At 38.4% G+C, this 19,596-nt stretch overlaps 1 protein-coding gene and 1 long non-coding RNA gene across 3 annotated transcripts in view; both read left to right on the top strand.

Moving 5' to 3' along the window:
• Positions 1–7,479: 7,479 nt before the first annotated feature.
• The window catches only part of GOPC (golgi associated PDZ and coiled-coil motif containing), a 32,306-nt gene continuing 20,189 nt past the window's right edge, over positions 7,480–19,596 (top strand). The window contains exon 1 of one of the 2 annotated variants that reach the window (XM_028510397.2): positions 7,480–8,001. In XM_028510397.2, the coding sequence (XP_028366198.1) occupies positions 7,714–8,001 (288 nt within the window). In that variant the 5' untranslated portion in view covers positions 7,480–7,713. The remainder of the gene's footprint in view (positions 8,002–19,596) is intronic. The other variant, XM_028510398.2, reaches the window with a different exon arrangement.
• Positions 11,350–18,072, top strand: LOC118500314. Its single transcript, XR_004902879.1, has 3 exons — positions 11,350–11,360; positions 16,369–16,371; positions 17,945–18,072. It is a non-coding gene; the product is annotated as an uncharacterized LOC118500314 (long non-coding RNA).

Raw genomic sequence — 19,596 nt, 5'->3', positions numbered from 1 at the left:
TTCTGTCAATATTCTGATTTTCAACCGACTTTATTATTTATTTCTCTTGCCTAGTAATACAATTATCTTTTTAATTTTTAGAATTTTCAAATAGCAAAGTAATGCTCAACTAAAAGAAATTTGGAAAAATGACAAGGAGGGGGAAAAATCCAAAATCAAACATTTTCCCAGTTTCTTTTCTCTGCCTAGTCTTTGAAACAACATAGAGAAATCCTTATTGAACATTTTTTAATTCCTGTGTTGCTAAAAAGGTAAATTCGTACTCAGTCACTTGAAACAAAATGCCTGCAAGATCCACACCTCTCGTGTGCAGCGGTGACAGCTCATCGCTTTGTTACCCAGCACAGCAGTGAGCCCGCTCCAGCCCTCTGAAGGTGGCCGCGGACCCTCTCTGCTCTGATCAAGCCTTGAAATTGCAATGTACACTATGTTTCTCTGTCCCTACTTTTCCATGGTATTTGTAAAGTTTCCCTGCAATTTTGGCTTTATCTGTAATATACTACTGTTTGACACTGTGACTAGCTTTATTTTATCAGGTCGTAAACACATGCAACTTTATATTCTCCAGTTTTCACTGCTATAATATTTTTCCACATTATTTTATAGTCTCCATAAATATAACTTTAAATGTTTAATAGTCCATCAAGAGCATTTGCTCAATTTGATTAACTACTTTCTAAGTGTTGGATTTTTAGGTTGTTCCCTAATTTTACCATTATAACTATAAATAACTTTGATCACAAAAAGTTTGAGAAAGTTTTGAAGAATAAAAGATCCATCTGCTCCCCAGACCACACCTATTTACTTAGGGTTAAGCTAAGAAGTCACCTCTTTCTTGTCAGGTAGAAGGCGATGTCTTGTTGATACTATAAACTGCAGGGAGAGAATAATACAAAGGCAGAACCTGAATGCTTGAAGGACACGCATGTTTGTTGTACCTGCTCTGGAGTTATGTTGTGCCAGGAAGCAGCCGTAAAAACTGCCACAATTGCTCAGCTTCTAGTTTACCTTCTGCTGACTTTTTGAATTTTTGCATGTTTGCTAAGGGTCATGCGTATCAAATTCCCTACCTCTAACTTGGGTTTTTAGATCTTGAGCTTAGTCTCTGATGCTGAATGTGAAGCACACTGTTCTTTTCTCTAAAAAGGACTTAACAAGAACTAATCTGATTGTTATTACTTGGCTTCTGTGGGTGATGAAAAACTGGGTAAAGGAACATGCGTGCCTGCTCAACTATGGAAACCTCAGTGATTCAGCCAAAAACTCTCTTCAAAATACAGCCCAGGATCTAGGTGTAGTCTTTCAATACAGGAGAGATTGCAATCTCAAAAAATATGCTCTGGCCTTGGCTGGTGTAGCTCAGTGGATCGAGCACCAGCCTGGGAACAAAAGGTCTCCAGTTCTATTCCCAGTCAGGGCACATGCCTGGGTTGCAGGTCGAGTCCTCAGTTGGGGGTGCACAAGAGGCAACCACACATTGATGTTTCTCTCCCTCTCTTTCTCCCTCTCTTCCCCTCTGTCTAAAAATAAATAAATAAAATCTTTAAAAAATGTGCTCCGCATTTGAATTTAAATTGAATTTGATTTATGTCTTAGTTCACATTTTGAAGCCAGAATCCTTCCTGACTTACTTTCTTATCTTTATTTCTATAACCTAGTGATTCTCAACCAGGGGCAATTTGGCAATATCTGGAGACATTTGTTGATGACAATAAAAGGTTAAGGGTGGTTGGGTAGGTAGTGCTACTGGCATTTAGGGGGTAATGGCCAGGGATGCTACTGAACACTCCACAATGCATAGGACAGCCCCCACGACAAAAAATTATGCAGTCCAGCGTCAATGGTGCCATTGTTAGGAAACCTTGCAATAAACACAAAGTGTGCCTCTATGCAATGGATGTTGTCCTTTCTGTGTTATTAAAAGCAAAGGGCACATTTCTACTATAGAAAGGAAAATGAATTCCAGAGAAAAAAATGAACTCAAATTCTACCTGACTTGATACAGAGGCATTGCCTTACAATTTCTTTTGTAAAATTGATCAACCAAGAGATAAATAGAAGACTTTAATTTATGAAAACTTTTTCTAAGATAAAAGAAATTTTAAAGAATAAAGTAATTGTGAATATTATTCTTTTTTAACTTGTTTGCTTCTGGAGAATGTTGCAAAAAGAGCAAAAGTTGAAAGTGTAACAAAACTAATTTTTTATCACTTAAACTTTTTACATCTCAATTTTTTCTTCTATAAAATGAAGTTAAAATGGGGGAAATACTTTCCATTTTACAGAAAAGAAGAGACAAAATGAACTAAAACATGTCATGTTCATGGGCAAATAAAGAGCCTCAATAAATGATTGTGGTATCAGTTTGGGTCATTAGTTACAAGCAACTCAAATTCTGGCAGAAGAGCATTTGTGGAAAGCTAATGGGGTAGCACACAGGGATGTAGGAAAGCTGGGAGAACCAGATTTGAAGATGGACAAGGATAAAGGAAGGGTACATAGCCCAAACCACAGGCAAAATCACACTTCAGTCTAGAGTCACCACAGAACATGCATGTCCTGGCTCCACCCCTGAATGGAAGATTGGATACCACTGATGGTGCTGCTGCTACTGAAAAAGGATGCAGCTATCTCCACGCCTGATCCTTGCCTTGCTAGCTCCACATTAAAAATTTCGGGTGGATTATTTTGTTGAGGTGAGACTAAGCCATATGCCTGTGCTCAAGAGCTGGTAAAGTGATTATCTGACATTCAGTTCCTTATGGAAGGAGGCCCCTATTTCTAACATGCAAGTCACATAAGGTAGGGAATTCCCTAAACAAATATGGATCGTCCTCCATTTGTAGTGACAAAGTGCACTATAGAAATCTTCTCACTCTCACTGCTTTTGCCCACCAGGACCGTAGAAAACAGTTGAGTTTTCAGTTACTTACAGTAAACTGGGGGCAAAACAAATTCTATCCCGACAACTGTTGTGACGTGGCTTTTGAGTACTTGCTCCATTACACTTTCCTGATTCATTCTTTTAGAAGACTATGAAATTTCTAATGAGGTGATTTAAAGGACTCGTATTTTTTTCAGTAGGTGCAAGGATAAATGTTAAAGATGTTCAGAATGCAATAATTTGGGGCGCCTGATAGAACTAATCTAGAGGAAACATAAATGACAGAGGCCAATGAGGGGGAGTCTGTGTTTGATCTGTGAAGCCTGACCATCTGAGAAACAGGCAGGGACTTGACAGTGGATGAAAGAGGAAGAATCGATATTAGTAAACTCTGATACCGTTGTTGATAAAGGGTGGTCTTAGATAACGCTGAACCAAACCAGAGCTGTGGGAAAGGATAAATGAAGAATGCAGATCAAACTAACTGTGCAAAGAGGCTATAGTCAGTGTCTGAGAGCGTAAGGGAATAAAAATAGAGTCAGAGATTTAAAAAACATTGTTATGTTTTTACGTTTGGGTATGCCATATAGAATGCAATATCTCATATATTTTACCTATGGAATAGGTAAAATAACACTCAAAGCCTCAATTATACTTGACTTATTAGTCAAATCAATAAAATAGTTCTTAAACTTTTATCTTTAGGTTAGGAAAAATATTTCTTCAATTTTAAGAAACTATGTATCTTACAGATATTTAACATGTATTTTATAGATATTCCTAACTCCTAAGCCAATATGAAAATATGTTTACTTGTGCTCTCTAGCAGTTATCAAAGCATGTCTTGAAAAGTGACTGTTTTTAGAATTTCCTAGGTAGACTATGGTACTATCTTAATTGTTCAACTGATCACACAAATATTTTCAGCATTCCTGCTACACTCCAGGTCCTGTGTTAGGACCTAGGATTTGAAGATAAATAAGATACAGCTGTTGCTGCTGAGGATCTCACAGTCTAAGGGGCTCTAAACAATGTATGGTAAATGCTACAGCAAGTATTTGCCGGAAACTAAATGGCGATGGAATCCGTAGCTTCATGTGAGGAGAAAAAAGGCTTTCTGAAAGAGATGTCTGGGCTAATCCTAAATCGCCGCACCACACTTCTCAAATTTTAGGAACATGAGAGCAAACAGTTGTTTTATTGGTGTATATAAAAGAAATGATCAGGAGAATGAGGCTAATAAGTCACTTTGGAATGCCCAAACTTACTTCATTAGCATGTCTATCACAAAATTTCAGATTGCTACTAAAGGAATAAATATAACATACATAATATATATGAATATGATATATTACACATAGCTCATGTAAAATAGTAATGAGTTTTCCTTAGCTTTCTTTATTCATGAAAGAACTGTTTATCACAACCAATGGCTCCTACTTAATATCTTTTCTTTTTCCTGGTAGGAACACCGGAGATCAAATCATACATGTGAAGCTTAGTATAGGACCTGGCACACCGTAGAGTTCCATAAATAGTAGCCTCCCTCTCCAGTCCAAGGTAGATCTTCTATGTCCATTCACCACAGTGACTTTGTTACTAATGAGGCTCTAATGAATATTTGAACTTTTCACCTTATAGCTAATTACCAATACCTACCAAACAAATATTCAGCATCTTCCCTCCTTCCTCAGTTTCCTCCGTCCCCACACTATTTATTCTTAGTACCTTGTGGTAAATTTCTGTAAGGGTAAGTTCTTAAAACAAGACTGTCACATTTAAGTTACATTAGAAATGTTTAATCACATAAGCATGATTCATAAAAGTTATTGGAAGTTTGAGCCAATGCTATTATAAATATAAGTATGAAGATTTTACTATCTCTTGGTAAATAAATCCCAGAAGTATTGAGATTACATACAATTCCGAATTCCAGAGTAGATCAAGATAAAACAGTAAATGTAGACAGAGCACACTGCCAACAGATGGCAGCACTTGAACATCAAACCCTGCTTTTCACTTCCTTGAAGATTGTGACTTGCAAAAATGCAAAATCCCAACCACAGTTGGCAAAAGATAATGTCTACAGTGAGGGCACCTCATGAATAATTGAAACAGCCACACAACAGCAAGATACCAAGAACATATGGATGAGGCAGCTGCTACCCTGCATGGTAATGAGAATGAACAATATGTGATGAAAGTATTTTGAGACACAGAGGGTGTGACTTGTTGAAGATGTAAAGATTGTAAACAGAAATGCGGCTGGGTTCTAACAATCCTGAAAATTGGGGTGTGCACCAAGGATCAGACCACTGGAAACATATAAACACTGAAAAATGCATTTCAGTAGTACCCCCAATATAGCAGGAAGCTGAATTTTTTAAAGAAATAAAATGTATTTTTAAGTATAGTCCATATAAACTAAAGAGCATGAAAATAGAAAATGAGCATTACAATTACATTTTTGTAATAGTTCTTATATATTAATATATTTGCATATGGCTATAACTGAGAAGAAATTGTTTTTTTGAAAAAGCTGTTTGGCCTGGCTGGTGTAGCTCATGGACTGAGCGCGGGCTGTGAACCTGCAGGTTTGTGTCGCAGGTTTGATTTCCAGCCAGGGTATATGCCTGGGTTACAGGCCATGGCCCCCAGCAACCACACATTGATGTTTCTCTCTCTCTCTCTTTCTCCCTCCCTTCCCTCTCTAAAAATAAATAAATAAATCTTTAAAATAAAAAGCTGTTTGGTTGCTAATTTATTATATAGGTAACTTATACCAAAAGAAATTATTTCCCTCATTTTTCTATAACCCATGTTAACCAGTGGAGAAAAAGACACGTAGATTGAAATTTCATTTCAGTTAATTTTCAGCTGTATGACCTTACCAAGATCTACTTAAGCTCTCTATAACTCATCTATAAAACAGTGGTATTAGCCACCTCACAGGATTTTGTGAGGGCCACAGGTGTAACACAAATAGCACATACTTAACACATAGTGTGTACTCCATAACTGAAAGCTATTATTGTAATTCTAGGTTATGTGTCTCCCCACCCCATTTTAAATTATTTACTTCAAATTCCTGAAAATGCACTCTAACCTCATTATGTATAGAGAAAGTGGCTGGGAAAATTGGTAGCTGTAGTAATGATGTTCGTGCAAAGACTGAAGATGAAAATAAAGTTAATTTGGAGGGTAATGGAGAAAGATACAAATTTTAGTTTTACATTATTTCTGTGTATTAAAACCTGTGTGAAGGCTCAAGGAAAGAATCTCACGGTTGGTTTGCTTAGCTAAGTTTGCTGAAGCCAAAGGACTTTATCGACCGTGAAGCTATCCAGTCTGCCATGCAGTAGCCGGAGAGCAAACTGAAGCTATGATTTCACATTCCTCATTAGCATTGCGTTGGCAAGGGGAACACAGTGCAGGCTTCAGTGGAGATTAACCAGAAGCATCTTGTACCTTGAAGATATCACAGAAAAGTTTGTAGTCAGCCAGTAAGATTTCCTCCTAGGCAACTCAGGAGAGACAGATCCTACCAGCCTACTCTCTTGAGACTAGGTGTTCTTTGGTGTCTGAGACTGGGCGGCTCTGGAAGTGGAAGGGGGGTTGGTTGAAAGTGAGTAGGCGTTATGGTAAAGAACAGTTGTTAAGCACTCCCAAAGGTACTGAACAATTCAAATTAACATTGTAGCTCTGAAGGTTGGACTCACTATGAGCTCTGCTTGAGTGAGAATCATGTCTCATTTATTTTCGTGTTTCCAATGCCTCAACATGGCTCTACATTCAATATATTTATGAATAGATGGATCGTCATAAATTTTTCTAAGATGTCATGTGTGGGGACATTGGCCCAGTTTTTGAAATAAATACACCTTTTGAAGTAGCTGTTTTGGAAATGTATGACCTGTGCTGTGATAATAAGGAATACCAAGTGCCAAGCACTGAAATAAGCATTTCACCTTATTATGAGGGAAGTAAATTTTGGAAACTGAGGTTTTGAGGTTAGAGAATACAAGCAAGATGGCACAACTAATAAGTGTCAGGGTTTAAGATTTGAACCCAAGCCTGCTGCCTCTTAATCATAAGACAAGTCTTGTATTAATTTGGCAAAAGCCGGTCAGCCGCTGCCCTTGGATGTTATTTCCAGCCGGAATTAAGGGCCTGGTTAAGAGCTCGTGCATCCACCCACCCCCACCCTAAACTGGAACGGGGATGTAGAAGGTAAAACGTGGCCATCGCGCATGCTCACACCGCCTGGCCTCACTCTCCCTTCCTTGCCCCAGGACGTCACTGCCACTACTTTCCTGGACAACTTTAGAATGTCTCCCGCCCACTGTGAAATCAAACGAGCGGAAGCTGTTTCTCTCTAAGACGTGGCCACCCTTCCCTTCCTCGGGCCTTTCCAATTTGGAAGCCAACACCATGAGCCTCTGCTCCTCGAGCATTCAAGCAGGAACTTGCCAGTTGTCAATATGGCCACTGACGGGCTGGTCCCCAGCAGAGGCTTTTCATAGGCCAGGGGCACATCCTAGCCCCGCCCATTTCGTTCCCCCGGCTGCGTCTGCCTAAGTCCTCGCTACGCCTGCGCAGCCTGGGCTGGCGAGGAGGTGGGCCGGCGGGTTCTTCCTCGTACCACCGTCGCTGCCTCTCCTAGCTGCTCCTGCCACTCCGGGACTGCGTTGCCTGCGTTAGCTGCGCGAGGGGAAGGGAGGGGAGGGAGGAGCGTGCGTTCGCGGGGATCCCCGCAGACCCAGCAGTTCCTCTCGCGCGGGGTGGGCTGTGGGGGTCAGCAGCAGTCGGGGGAGGCCCTAGACGGCGCCATGTCAGCGGGCGGCCCGTGCCCGGCTCCTGCCGGAGGGGGACCAGGGGGCGCCTCTTGCGCCATGGGGGTCTCGCCCGGTGGGGTTTCCATGTTCCGGTGGCTGGAGGTGCTTGAGAAGGAGTTCGACAAGGCTTTCGTGGATGTGGATCTGCTCCTGGGCGAGATCGATCCGGACCAAGCAGATATCACTTACGAGGGGCGACAGAAGATGACCAGCCTGAGCTCCTGCTTTGCGCAGCTTTGCCACAAAGTCCAGACTGTGTCCCAAATCAACCACAAACTAGAGGTGAGCTTTGGGCGCTGGAGAGGGTGGCACTCAACGCCAATCATCAGATCCCATTTAACGCATCAGTGAAACGACTAGAAAACTGCCCACTGAGGCACCTCGGCCTCAAATGTGTCGAGGAGTGGGTGTGTATGTATGAAGGAAAGGAGTGAAGTGAGGCTGGAGTAGGAAAAAGGGTGTAGATCGACTTGTGGGTCACCAGGGGTCCAGACTTCCACCTTCCTACTATATGAGGAGAAACTAATTACACCAGGCTGCTTACTGTGTTAAGTTAAGACTTAAGCTCAAAGATTCTGTCATCAGAATACCTTGAGCTCACCTTTTAACATTTGAGTTTTTAGATCTACCTTCACATTGATAAACTAGGTTTGTATATCAGACAGAGTCCTGATTGCTTTTAACAATTTAAGATGAATGGCTGTTGCTGCACCAGACATTCTATTTCCTGCATACATGAACTATTTAGGGGAACTTGATCAAAGCTCTTAGGAAAATTTAGTGGGGTAAACACGATAGTATCAGTGTCCTTCTCGATTTACAGTCTTAAGTCTTTTACATATATTGATTCATCGAATTCTCACAACAGCCCTATGGGGCAAGTTTAGTATTGCTATTTCCATTTAACAGGGATTATTAAGTAAGGGAACTGAGACTACAGAACTAGATAAGTCTTCAAAAACACATTTATTTATATCTGGTGGGAGAAGAAGATGGTGAGAAGAGCAGGCAGAGAGTGAGTGTGGCTGGATCAAGAGCTGGAAGGGAGAATGGTGTTCAGGGGAGGTATTGTTTTTATTTTGTTTTTAAATGAAAAAGTAAGTGAATATATTTATAAGCCAATAAGAACCATGTAGTTCAGGAAAAAGCGGAATATTGTAGAGAAAAGGGGGGATAATTAGCATTAGTTAAGGTTCCTGAATGAAGATGAGATCCAAAATACTTGTGGAGAGAATGGCCTTATATTGAAAGGACAGCTATTAAAAAGAAGGGATGATGAGGGCATAAGGTAGGAGGTTGAGGGAGTTTTTGTGTGACAGTTTCTTTATTCTCTGTGAATTAGGAGCCCATGACAACTCCTGAAAGTGGGTGAAAGTAAAAGCTTAAGGAGAGTGAAAAATATTTGAAATACTTACGGAAGACTGGGAGAGCTAGTTGGCCAGAAAAACAGAAGGACTACCAGGCAATGTCGAGGACTTATATTGAGTTAGTTACCACAAATTCATGGTACAACCAGTCTGCCTTGTTATGTGACTTTCTCCAGCAGTGCTTACTTGTTTATTAACAAGGACAGTAATGAGAGTAATCATTGAGTTTATCCAGTGCTGTAGCAAGGAGTTTGCTATATAGACAAGGTTGTCATTGAAATGAAAATGGTAATGGGGATGGAGGAAAGGAGATGATCTTCAATTAAAAAAGTAGAAACAGGATTTGATAATTAATGAATTGTAGTTGCAGAGGATGAGGAAGAGGAAGGGTTAGGGATGATACCACATTTCTGTTTGGGAAATGTATTGGTTAATGCCTATAATGGGTTCAATATTGCTTCCACAGATTCACGTCCACCCAGACCTGCAGAATGTGTCCTCATTTGGAACTAGGGTCTTTGGAACTGTGATTAATGTAAGGATGGAGATAAGGTCATAGCAGATTAGAGTGGGCCCTAAATCCAAAGAGAGTGTCTTGATAAAGAGATATTCAAAGGAGACACAGAGAAGAAAGCTATATGAAGAAGGAATCGGAACTTGGAGTGACAGGTCTACAAGCCAGGAAATGTCAGTGATTGCTGGCAGCCACCAAAGCTAGGAGGTAGGCATGGGACAGTTTGTCCTTCAGGGTCTCCAGAAGGAACCAACCCTGCCATTACCTTGATTTTGGGTACTTGGCATCTTGAACTGTGAGAAATTTTTATTCCTTTAAGCCACCAAGTTAGTTGTTACTTGTTTGGACAGCCCTAGGAAACTTAGACAATTCACTAAAGAAATGGTATTACATGCTATTTACCAGGAGGAGCAGGTCTGGCAGGAAAGATCATGAGTTGAATTTAGGAGATTGTGCAGGTCCTTATTCTTTGTTGTAACTTCCTAATAGTCCCTATCTTTTCTTATATATTCCTGACAGTCTCCTTATTGCTTCTTACCCCCTTCAAACCATGTTTTAGTTGTCAAAATCATTCTAAAATGTTTCATTTCAACGGTTCATGTCAAAAAAGGCAAATCTGATTCTGTCACTCTTCTTTTTATACCTACCTATTTCTTACTGGCTAAAATTCAGACTCTGTAGCATGGTGATCAGTGCCTGTTCTGTCTGACCTTATTTTTTGTCACCCTTCTTAGCTACTCTCGCCTCAGTCAAACTGGTCTGTTTGCAGTTCTGTACATAGGCCTTGCCCTGTCATGGCATCTCTGCTTTGGCTTAGGCTTCTGTGTATAATGACTTCTCTGTCCCCTTTGTCTACAGTATTGCACACCCACTCATCTTTCAAGATACCACTTACATCACCATCTCTGTGAAGGCTTTCCTCACCCTACTCCTCTCTGCTCTCTGTAGGAAGAGGCTGTCATAACGTCTTGAACCGTCTTGGACTGTTAGGTTTGTTACATTGCACACGCTGTAGTTAATGGTTACCCCATCTCTCTAGCTCTGGAGGGCAGGCTCTTTGAGGGTTGGGACTGTGTTTAGGTGAAATAACCTGAACTATCAGGTGCTTCGTGAAGACGACTTTAGGGAGCAATAATATCTCTTTATGAATGCATTTTGGTTTCATAGTGCTCCCAAACCGTATTGAGTGAGTATGGATATCAGGTTGATTTATATGTAGATCACAGAATGGGTATTCTGTCCCTTTATAAAATTAAAAATTTGAAACACACATTAAATACTAGCCTTTCCTACCTACTTATCCTTATCTCACAGCTAGGGATGTTCATATCTCAGACCTTTTCCCAACTCCATGTATTAGCTGATTCCCATGCAACACTCAGGTCAACTTTTTCTCCTTTGTGACTGACCCCCTTCACTTCTTTTTGAATTGGCACCTCTATAAAAGTGCTTACCACACCCTGCATCATAATTGGAAATATTTGTTTTTAATTCTTTCTACTAGACAGTGAAAGTCTTAGGGCAGAATCCTCGTCTTAGTCAAATCTTTTTGTTTCCAGATCCCGGCACACTTTGTATACTCAGTAAGTGTTTATCGAATGATTAATTATTGGAAACACGTCTAGTGTTCTGCCATGAATCCTCCAGATTACCAGTCATCTTTCTGCAGTGCAAGTTCTGAGAGAGCTGGGGTAGTGCCTGTCTCGTTGACTTGGGGTCTGTAGTGTCTAACGCAGTGTCTGCTATTAGTGAATGGTCGAGTCTGCAGGTTCATCTGTTCCCTTGATCGCCAATTTATAAGGATATGATTTGTGAGTTAATGTTTCATGGTATTCCATTTTATGAAAAATTTGAGACTGTGACTAAAAATAATTTTAAATATCATTATATAAGAATATTGAGTATGGAGTTAGTGTATTTGTGTGTATTTTTGACATTTCTGTTATACCGGGTACGTTGATTCTTGTCACCCCACCATCAGTTTGACCATAGAGCAGCTGAGTTCTTTAATATTAAAATGGAAACAAGAAGCATTTTATATTGCTTGGAACTTCGTTTTGAGGTTGATATCAAAGTACTTTCAAAAATACATCACTGATTTATCTATATGCTTCCATCTTAGATGCCTCAACCCTGGTTCATTCATGTTGTCTCTTATATTAACCCAGCTGCCTCTTTTAAAACATACATTTGATCGTGTCATTTTGCTTAAAAATTTTTTATTGTACTTTGAATAAAATGAAACTCCTTATTATAGATGACAAACTCTGTATGATCTGACCTGGATAAATCTCCAATGACCTATCTTACTGTTCTTTCCTCTTATTCCATGTGACCTAGTCAGAAAGGTCTCCTTTCGGAAACTCTTACACAATAGTTATCAGACATTTTGGTCTCAGGATCCCTTTACACTCTACAAATTTATGAAGTCCCCAAAGAGCTTTTCTAAAAAATGTGGGTTGTATGCACTGGTATTTACTAATTAGAAATTAAAACTGAGAAAACTTAAAATATTTGCTATAGCAGTAAAAATAGCAATAATAAGTGATTGCATATTAATATAAATATAACTTTTAATGGAAAATATATAGTAAAAATTTGAGTAGTACTGTTTTACAGGTTAAATTTTTTTTAAATATCTGGTTTAATAGAGGACAGCTGGATTCTCACATCTGCTTCTATATTCAAATAGTTGCGATATGTGGCTTTGGTATAGTATTGGAGGAAAATTTGACCTTACAGAGTTATGTAGTTGGATAAGAAAGGAATATTTCAGTAACCCTTTAAGATTATTGTGCATTTTCTTCGTTGATAGTGAAAGAGAGTTTCTTAAAGGTTAGTTACAATGTGGAGCCTGAAACTCTATCCATGAACTTTCCATACACTGTTGCATTAAGTTACATTGGTTTATCTATGTAGTCTTTTAATGGGTCGTCTACCCAGGCATGATTTTAGTATCATGCATTGGCTACATTGAAAATGTTGCCTCACTGAGTTATGCAGATCTTTCAAATGTTGGCACACCTCATTATGCAATATCAAGAAATCACATTTATTAATATCTTTCTCATCAGAAAAGTCTTAAGTGCTCGTGATGGGTTCATGTTTTCCAAATTCTACTTTTCACTCAAAAGCACAATTTTTTTTTGGCAACAAATGTTGTTAGTTATTTTTCTTGAAATAATAACTTTGTTTATTCTCAAGAATGTATCTGCCAAGTATATTACTAATCTTGAGAACCATAGTTTGTTCTTTTTCCAAATAAAAATAGTTTTCCACAAAAAATGTTCAACTTTGCAACTCCAGCAACTGTATAATTTCCTGGAGATAACATAGTTTTATATGCTGCAGGTACCCTTTATGCATACTTCCTGTTTCTTCTCAGCAAATATTAAAAACACGGGTACTCAAGGGCCAAGATTTTTAAAAACTAATAATTTTTACTGCTTCATCAGGGACATTCTTAAATGGGCTTTTTTTTTAAACCTGCAAGTGCATAGTAGAGGACATGACCACTGGCACAGCGGTCCACTGCACTGACTTGTACAAAAACAGCAGCATTTTACTTACTGTTACATTTCACCTCCAGTACAAATGTGAACACAGTGAAAAAAGCGAATACTGTTTTATTATTCTGAGAATAGTGTTGACCTTGTGGATCTTCTGAAAAGATCCCAAAGACCTGTGAGAACTGTTGCTCTGATACTAACTGAAACATTTCCAGGTGGGTAACCACAGACTCCATCCCACTAATCCTCTTCTTTTAGTTTCTTTCATACAGCTTGTTACAGTTTGTAGTTATATATATATATATATATATATATATATATATATATTGCTGGCTTTGTAGTGACCTTGGACAAGTTACCTGACCTCGCTGCACTTTGGTATCCTTCTCTGTACAAAAATTATGTCTCAGAGGATTATTGTGAGGAGTGAGAGAACAAAAATTTGAATATGTTCAAAACAGTGCCTGGCACATGTAATGCGGTTATTTTATATGCCATTTATTATCTTTACGAGCTGCCTCCTGCACCAGGCCACTGTCAACTTTGCAGGGCAGGATTCACATTTGTTTTTTCTGTCAGTGTGCCCCAGAACCCAGCCCAGTGCTTGGCATGTATTTGATGCTTAATAAATTCTTGTTGAATGAATGTGTGATGGTCTGGGAGAGTGAAAGGAAAAATATGTTTGCTTGTCTTGAACTGTGGGATGGTCTGGAAAGAAATAGTGACAGATGGAGATCGTGATCGTTGTGCTTGGACAGAGCAAATAGGTGGGGTTTTCTCATGGAACTTTCATAAGGCAAGTGAGTGGATTGTTCCAAGAGCTGACCTGTAGTAAAGGGGAATATTGTTTCCTATCTTGGGGGATGGCAGTGGTTTTCACATTTGGCCTTTGAAGATCTTTTCAGTTTGGTCACAGTCTTTGTTTCAGAATAGGACTTGTTGGCTTCCTATAATTTTGGGTAGTAGGAGCAATGCTAGCCACCTCAGACAGAGGGAGAAAAGAGAAAATAGAGGAAGATTCTTTATAAAAAGAGTGGGTTAAATGAGATGAGCTCTAAGACTTTGGTCTGCTATTTTGAAGGAGTAGAAGAAAAGAAAGGGATCAAATGCATTCATTGGTTACATTATCCCCGGAACTTTTGTCACTGGAGCAAAGGCCTTGTGAAGAATGGTTCTGCCTTTTCTGTCTGTCGAGTATTTAGGATCCTTTATTTAAGAATCTCTATGATACCTCCTTGTAAAAGTTTAGTTCCAGGGAAAAAGACAGTTTCACCAGATATGATGGCATTGCTTCTTTTAATGAGAAAAACAGAATTATATAATCTGTTAAGGTTTCCCTATTAATAGGAAACTCAGTATTAAATTTAATATTCAATAATGAACTGTAATAAGATGGTGTTTTTTTAATCCTCACCTGAGGATATATTTATTGATTTTAGAGAGAGAGAAACACACAGAGAGAGAGAGAGAGAGACATGGATTTGAGAGAGAGAGACATCCATGTGAGAGAGAAACATCGATCAGTTGCCCTCCATATGTGCCCTGTCTGGGGATCGAACCCCCTACCTTTTGGTGCATGGAACGACACTCCGACCAACTGAACCACCAGGCCAGGACTATGATGGTATTTTTTTATAGTGATATCCTGCCATCTCTATCAGATTTTTATTTTTTACATTTCTTTTACTTGCCTTATGAGCTTTAAAGCCTTTTGGGAAGTAGGTGGATATAGATGATAAATTTTAGAAACAGTACAATTGCTAGAGATTTAAATTCCTGTACTTGTCATCCAAAATTGTATTTCAAACATAAAAAACATATAGACATACGGAAGTATAATTGTTTCTTTTGATTACTTTTTGCACACATACTACAAAGCAAGATATGTGGAAGGAGATAATATTTACATCTTTATCAACAGCCTTCTATGCTGTGGTTCATTACAGTTAAACTGCTATTTGGAAGCAACTGTTTTCTTTGTAGTTCTTATACAAGCTGGGGGAATGTGAGCTTTTCTGTACATGTGAGTCCATGCCTGCATGGGTGTGTATCTTCATGCCTGTGCATGAGTTCCTTTTTGTGTGATGAGTGCCGGTGTGGAGTGGGGGGTGTGTGTGTGCATGTGTGGGTCTCTTTCTTAGAGCCAGGTCTAGTTCTGAGACTTGGTAATGCGCTCTCATGTGGACTGCTTCCTTACCCTCTTAGTCTCAGAATTACAAAGGATGTCTGGAGGTCTGAGTTTTGATCCCATTGGAGCAACTCACTTGATCTCCTTGGGCCTCAGTTTCTTCATATGCAAAATAAAGATGTTTTCCAGTGATTGGCAGTGTTATCCATAAAAGCATTAAAGAAATAAAAACTAGCTTATGATTAGAAAGAAAATGGTACAGCTCTTATGTATTTTTTGAAGATGATCTAGACAGAGGATTAAGGTCTAGCAAAGTGGAATAATAGGAAATGGAATAAAAGATTACTTTGATTTTTGTGCCACAGAGTGGAATCCAGTAGTTAAGAATTATATTAGAAAGGAATTATCAGTGGGAAAGTTTGGACATTTTGAAAGTATGAGATGAGAAATAGAATAGTAATGACTACATTAAATACAAATAAATTGTGATGATAATCCTATAATGTTATTTAGATAAACTGTCTCTCTGTCTTTTGCACTCCTGGGAATATTTCATCATTCAGGACATGCACACTGTGTCCTGAACTTTCATGGGTCTCCCGACTCCATTCCAGTTGATAGTGGTGATCCAGGGACCATATTTTGAGAGTCATTACTTAGACAGTCTCACTAGTGTTGATTTGATGGCTTAGGTGAAGAGAAGGTCATGGTCTTAGAACCTCCTAGAGTGAGATCATTTTATTTTTAATGGGTTTTGGGGAAAGAATGGCTTGATGGTTATTTTTATTTTTTCTGTAAATGAATCTTCAGGATCAAATGTATAAAAGTGACAAAATTGTATCTCAGTAAAGTCTGTCTATGTGTAATACAGTTTTAACTGTTTTTGGTTTTGCATTTTAAAACATTTTTATAGCACTTGAAAATTTAAGAGTTGAAGGTTGAAAGCAGCTGTTTCTTTTTAATTTTCACTCTGCTAGTTCCAGTGTGGCCAAGGAACAAGGTAAAACAGTGAGGTGAAATGTGCTCTTGCTTTTTCATGGTCAAGCTGGTTTTGAGTCTCCTTACTTATTTGCTGTGTGATCTGAGGCAAAATGGTTAAATTCTGATTTCCAGTTTCCTTAACTATTAAAGCAAGTTAGGGAGTATGAAAGGAATTATAGATAATGTACAATGTGTATATCTGCCACAGGGTAAGTAGATGCTTGCTTTGTGGTAGCTGTGAATATTGTTAGTAAGTTAAACGCACATATTGTAGCTTCAGAAACATGTTTTCCCTCATGGCTGATTGCTCGGTAACACTTGCACTGCCTTGCCTGGAGAGTAAGACTTGGGTTCAGAGTGCTGTTTTGCCACCGACAGATTGGGTGGCCCTAGAAATAGAAGCATCCTTGATGGGCCTTGGCTTTATTGTGTCAATATTGTCACAATCATAGCCTTCATTTTCTCTTAAGATCTCTTTGAATTCTAAAATTCTGTCATATTAGGAGGGTAACCTTTAAATAAAATATGGAACTTTTTAATCTTAACATATTTACCAATGACTAACTTTTCTTAGCAGCTGAAGTGCTAAAAGCATAGATAAGAGTTACTTAAATGTCACTAAATTTAGGGTAAATTCTAGACACTTGTCTTGTTCCAAAAAAATAAAATTGGGCTTTGAATTTTGATACCTACATCCTCTCTTTGTAAAGGATTTAAAAAAAATTTTTAAAGTTAAGCAACCTGTTGAGAAATTATTTCACTGACTGTGTTTACAATAGGCCACTTTTAAAAGACTGCACACTTCCCTGTTTCTCTTGCCTTTTTAGAAGACAATTATTTCTGATTCGAATATTGGCCTGCCAGATTAATTAGTGAATGTCTCTTTAGCTTCTTTTTTAACTGTAGAAGTTTTACTCAGTAATTAATCATGAGATTTTTGGTTTGAAACAAAAATAGTTGGGCAAACAAACAATATATGCCTGTTGAAATACACAGTATACCTCTTGCCGCAAAGATTTAAGTCTGATTAAATTAAACCTTTTGATCTAACTTCCAGTTTATAGGAAATATAAGGGAGAGGAATATATTAGACAATGCCAAAGAAACAGTTAGACAAATATAGAAGAGTGAAAGACGGTGGGATGAAAAAAAGAGATAAGAATTGTTTAGATTAAGTGGCTTATTTTAAACTATTCCTGGGTGTATTTTCTTTAGGATAAGCTACATATTGCTCAAAAAGTACGTTGTTAATTCAAATACTTATTTTTCCTTTTGTGATTATTTTGTTTCAAAGACCATAAAACCGTGAAGATGTTTTGTTTTTGTTTTTGACTAAGAAGGACTTCCTAGACCAGGCTTATTTGTACTTTAAAGGAGTAAAGTACCCGGAATGTTGTCTAGTAATGGTGATTTTACATGTTTATAATTTATTTTTGTATTAAAGTTTGTTAAATGGATGGAAGTCTGTAAGACATCTTTGTCATACATGCAAGTTTTTTTTCTCTTAAGTTTATTAGATTGGGAATATTTGTGAAAGACGCTATATAATGCTGTTAACGTATATACTCTTCTATAAGGCAATAGAAACATGAAGTTCTGCTTCATTTAATCTTGTATATATATATGTTTATTATATTTAAAGAATAGAGTCACTACTTGTATTGCTATTTATTTCAGCATGCAAATCTTAATGAAATTTGTTACTGCTTCAGATTCGTAATAAAAGGGCTAGACTTTTACTGTCCAATAGGGTATCTACTCTGATGTGGATTTCGAGAACCTGAAACGTGGCTAATCCACAATGAGACGTGCTGTAAGTGTAATAGGCACAGTGGGTTTGGAAGACTTAGTATGCAAAAATGAAGTAATATTTTATAAGTGTTTTAGATTACTGTGGTTTGAATGGTAATATTTTAGATATGTTGATTTAAATAGAATATAATGCTTTATAAAAATTTATCTCACCTTTTTCTTTTTTTAATGTGGCCACTGGAAAATTTAAAATTATATATGTGGCTCCTATTATATTCTGTTGGGCAGTGCTGGGCTAGAATATCACAGCTTTCCTATTATGATGAAAACATGTAAGCTGAGTATTTCTGGTCTGAGAAAGATCACAGTGAATGCATAGTTTTAAATAAAAAAAAAAGACCTTTTGTAAAAACAGAAAAATTAGAATCACACACACAAAAACACACATTGGCAGCCTCTTTAGCAAAATTAGATGTGGAGGTATCCTCACTAACTCCAGATTCTGGGTCAGCATGTTTATTTAGTGAATACTGCAGAGCAGTAAAAGGGAATGAGGCAGCTACACAAAACAATGTGAGTGAATCTCATAAACATAGCCCCGAGGCAAAAGCCAGACAAAAGTGAGTGCATACTATGTCATTTCATTTACTGAACATTCAGAAACTGGCAGGCCATGGCTGGGTGACTCTGTTGGATGGAACATCGTCTTGTACGACAGACGATAGTGATTTCTGTCCCTAGTCAGGGCACATGCCCTGGTTGTGGATTTGATCCCTGGCTGAGACATGTAGGAGAGACAGTCAATCCTTGTTTCTCTCACATGTCGATGTTTCCTCCCCGCCCCACCTCTCTCTCTTCCTCTGTCTTTCTCTGTCCCTCCTTTCTCTCCCTCTAAAATCAATAAGTATATCCTTTGGCGAGGATTTAAAAAAAAAACAAAACAGCAAAACTTTTCATGGTGTTGAGAATTCAGTGTATTATTCTGACGGTTTCCTTTGTGGAGCAGGAGAGGTAGTGGCCACAGAGGAAGGGGCCACAGGCAGAGGCCTGGGTTGGTAATCCTGCCCTGTTTACATCTGTGGTAGTTAAGTGGGTGTGCTTATTTTCCATAATTCATTCTTTGTGTACTTCTCTGGTTAAGTTATACATAAATAAGAAGGTTATAAAAAAGGAATGAAGAAGTTCCACTGATAGGGAGTGATCTTCAGGAAGTAAAAAGCAAACAAAAAAATACAAAACAAGATGCAGCACAGTGTTTATATAATGAAGCATTTTGGTTTGGTTTATAGCATGCCACCTCTTCTGCCTCCCAGCCAGCCCTGACTAATTATTACTACCCAAGCCTTGGCCATCTGTTCTCCTTTTTACGCAGTCTCAGGATATTAATTCATATCTCTGTGCATCTATTTCCAACCCCTAGCCCCAATTTATCAATTACTTATTTCCAACATTCTGTAGAATAGCTTCTTTAGATTATGTCATGGCAGACACAAAAATCAGCATGTCTAAATAAGCTACCATCCTAATAATCTTACTGTTTCCATCAGTGGTTTCATGGTTCTCTGAACTTAAAATCTTAGAGTTTTTGTTGACCTAATCTTGCACGGGACAGCCAGCCAATCTGTC

This window comes from Phyllostomus discolor, chromosome 4, assembly GCF_004126475.2.
Source record: "Phyllostomus discolor isolate MPI-MPIP mPhyDis1 chromosome 4, mPhyDis1.pri.v3, whole genome shotgun sequence".
In the NCBI taxonomy this organism is placed as follows: domain Eukaryota; kingdom Metazoa; phylum Chordata; class Mammalia; order Chiroptera; family Phyllostomidae; genus Phyllostomus; species Phyllostomus discolor.
Note: the sequence above shows the minus strand (reverse complement) of the source record. Positions and strands in the feature narration are given on the sequence as shown.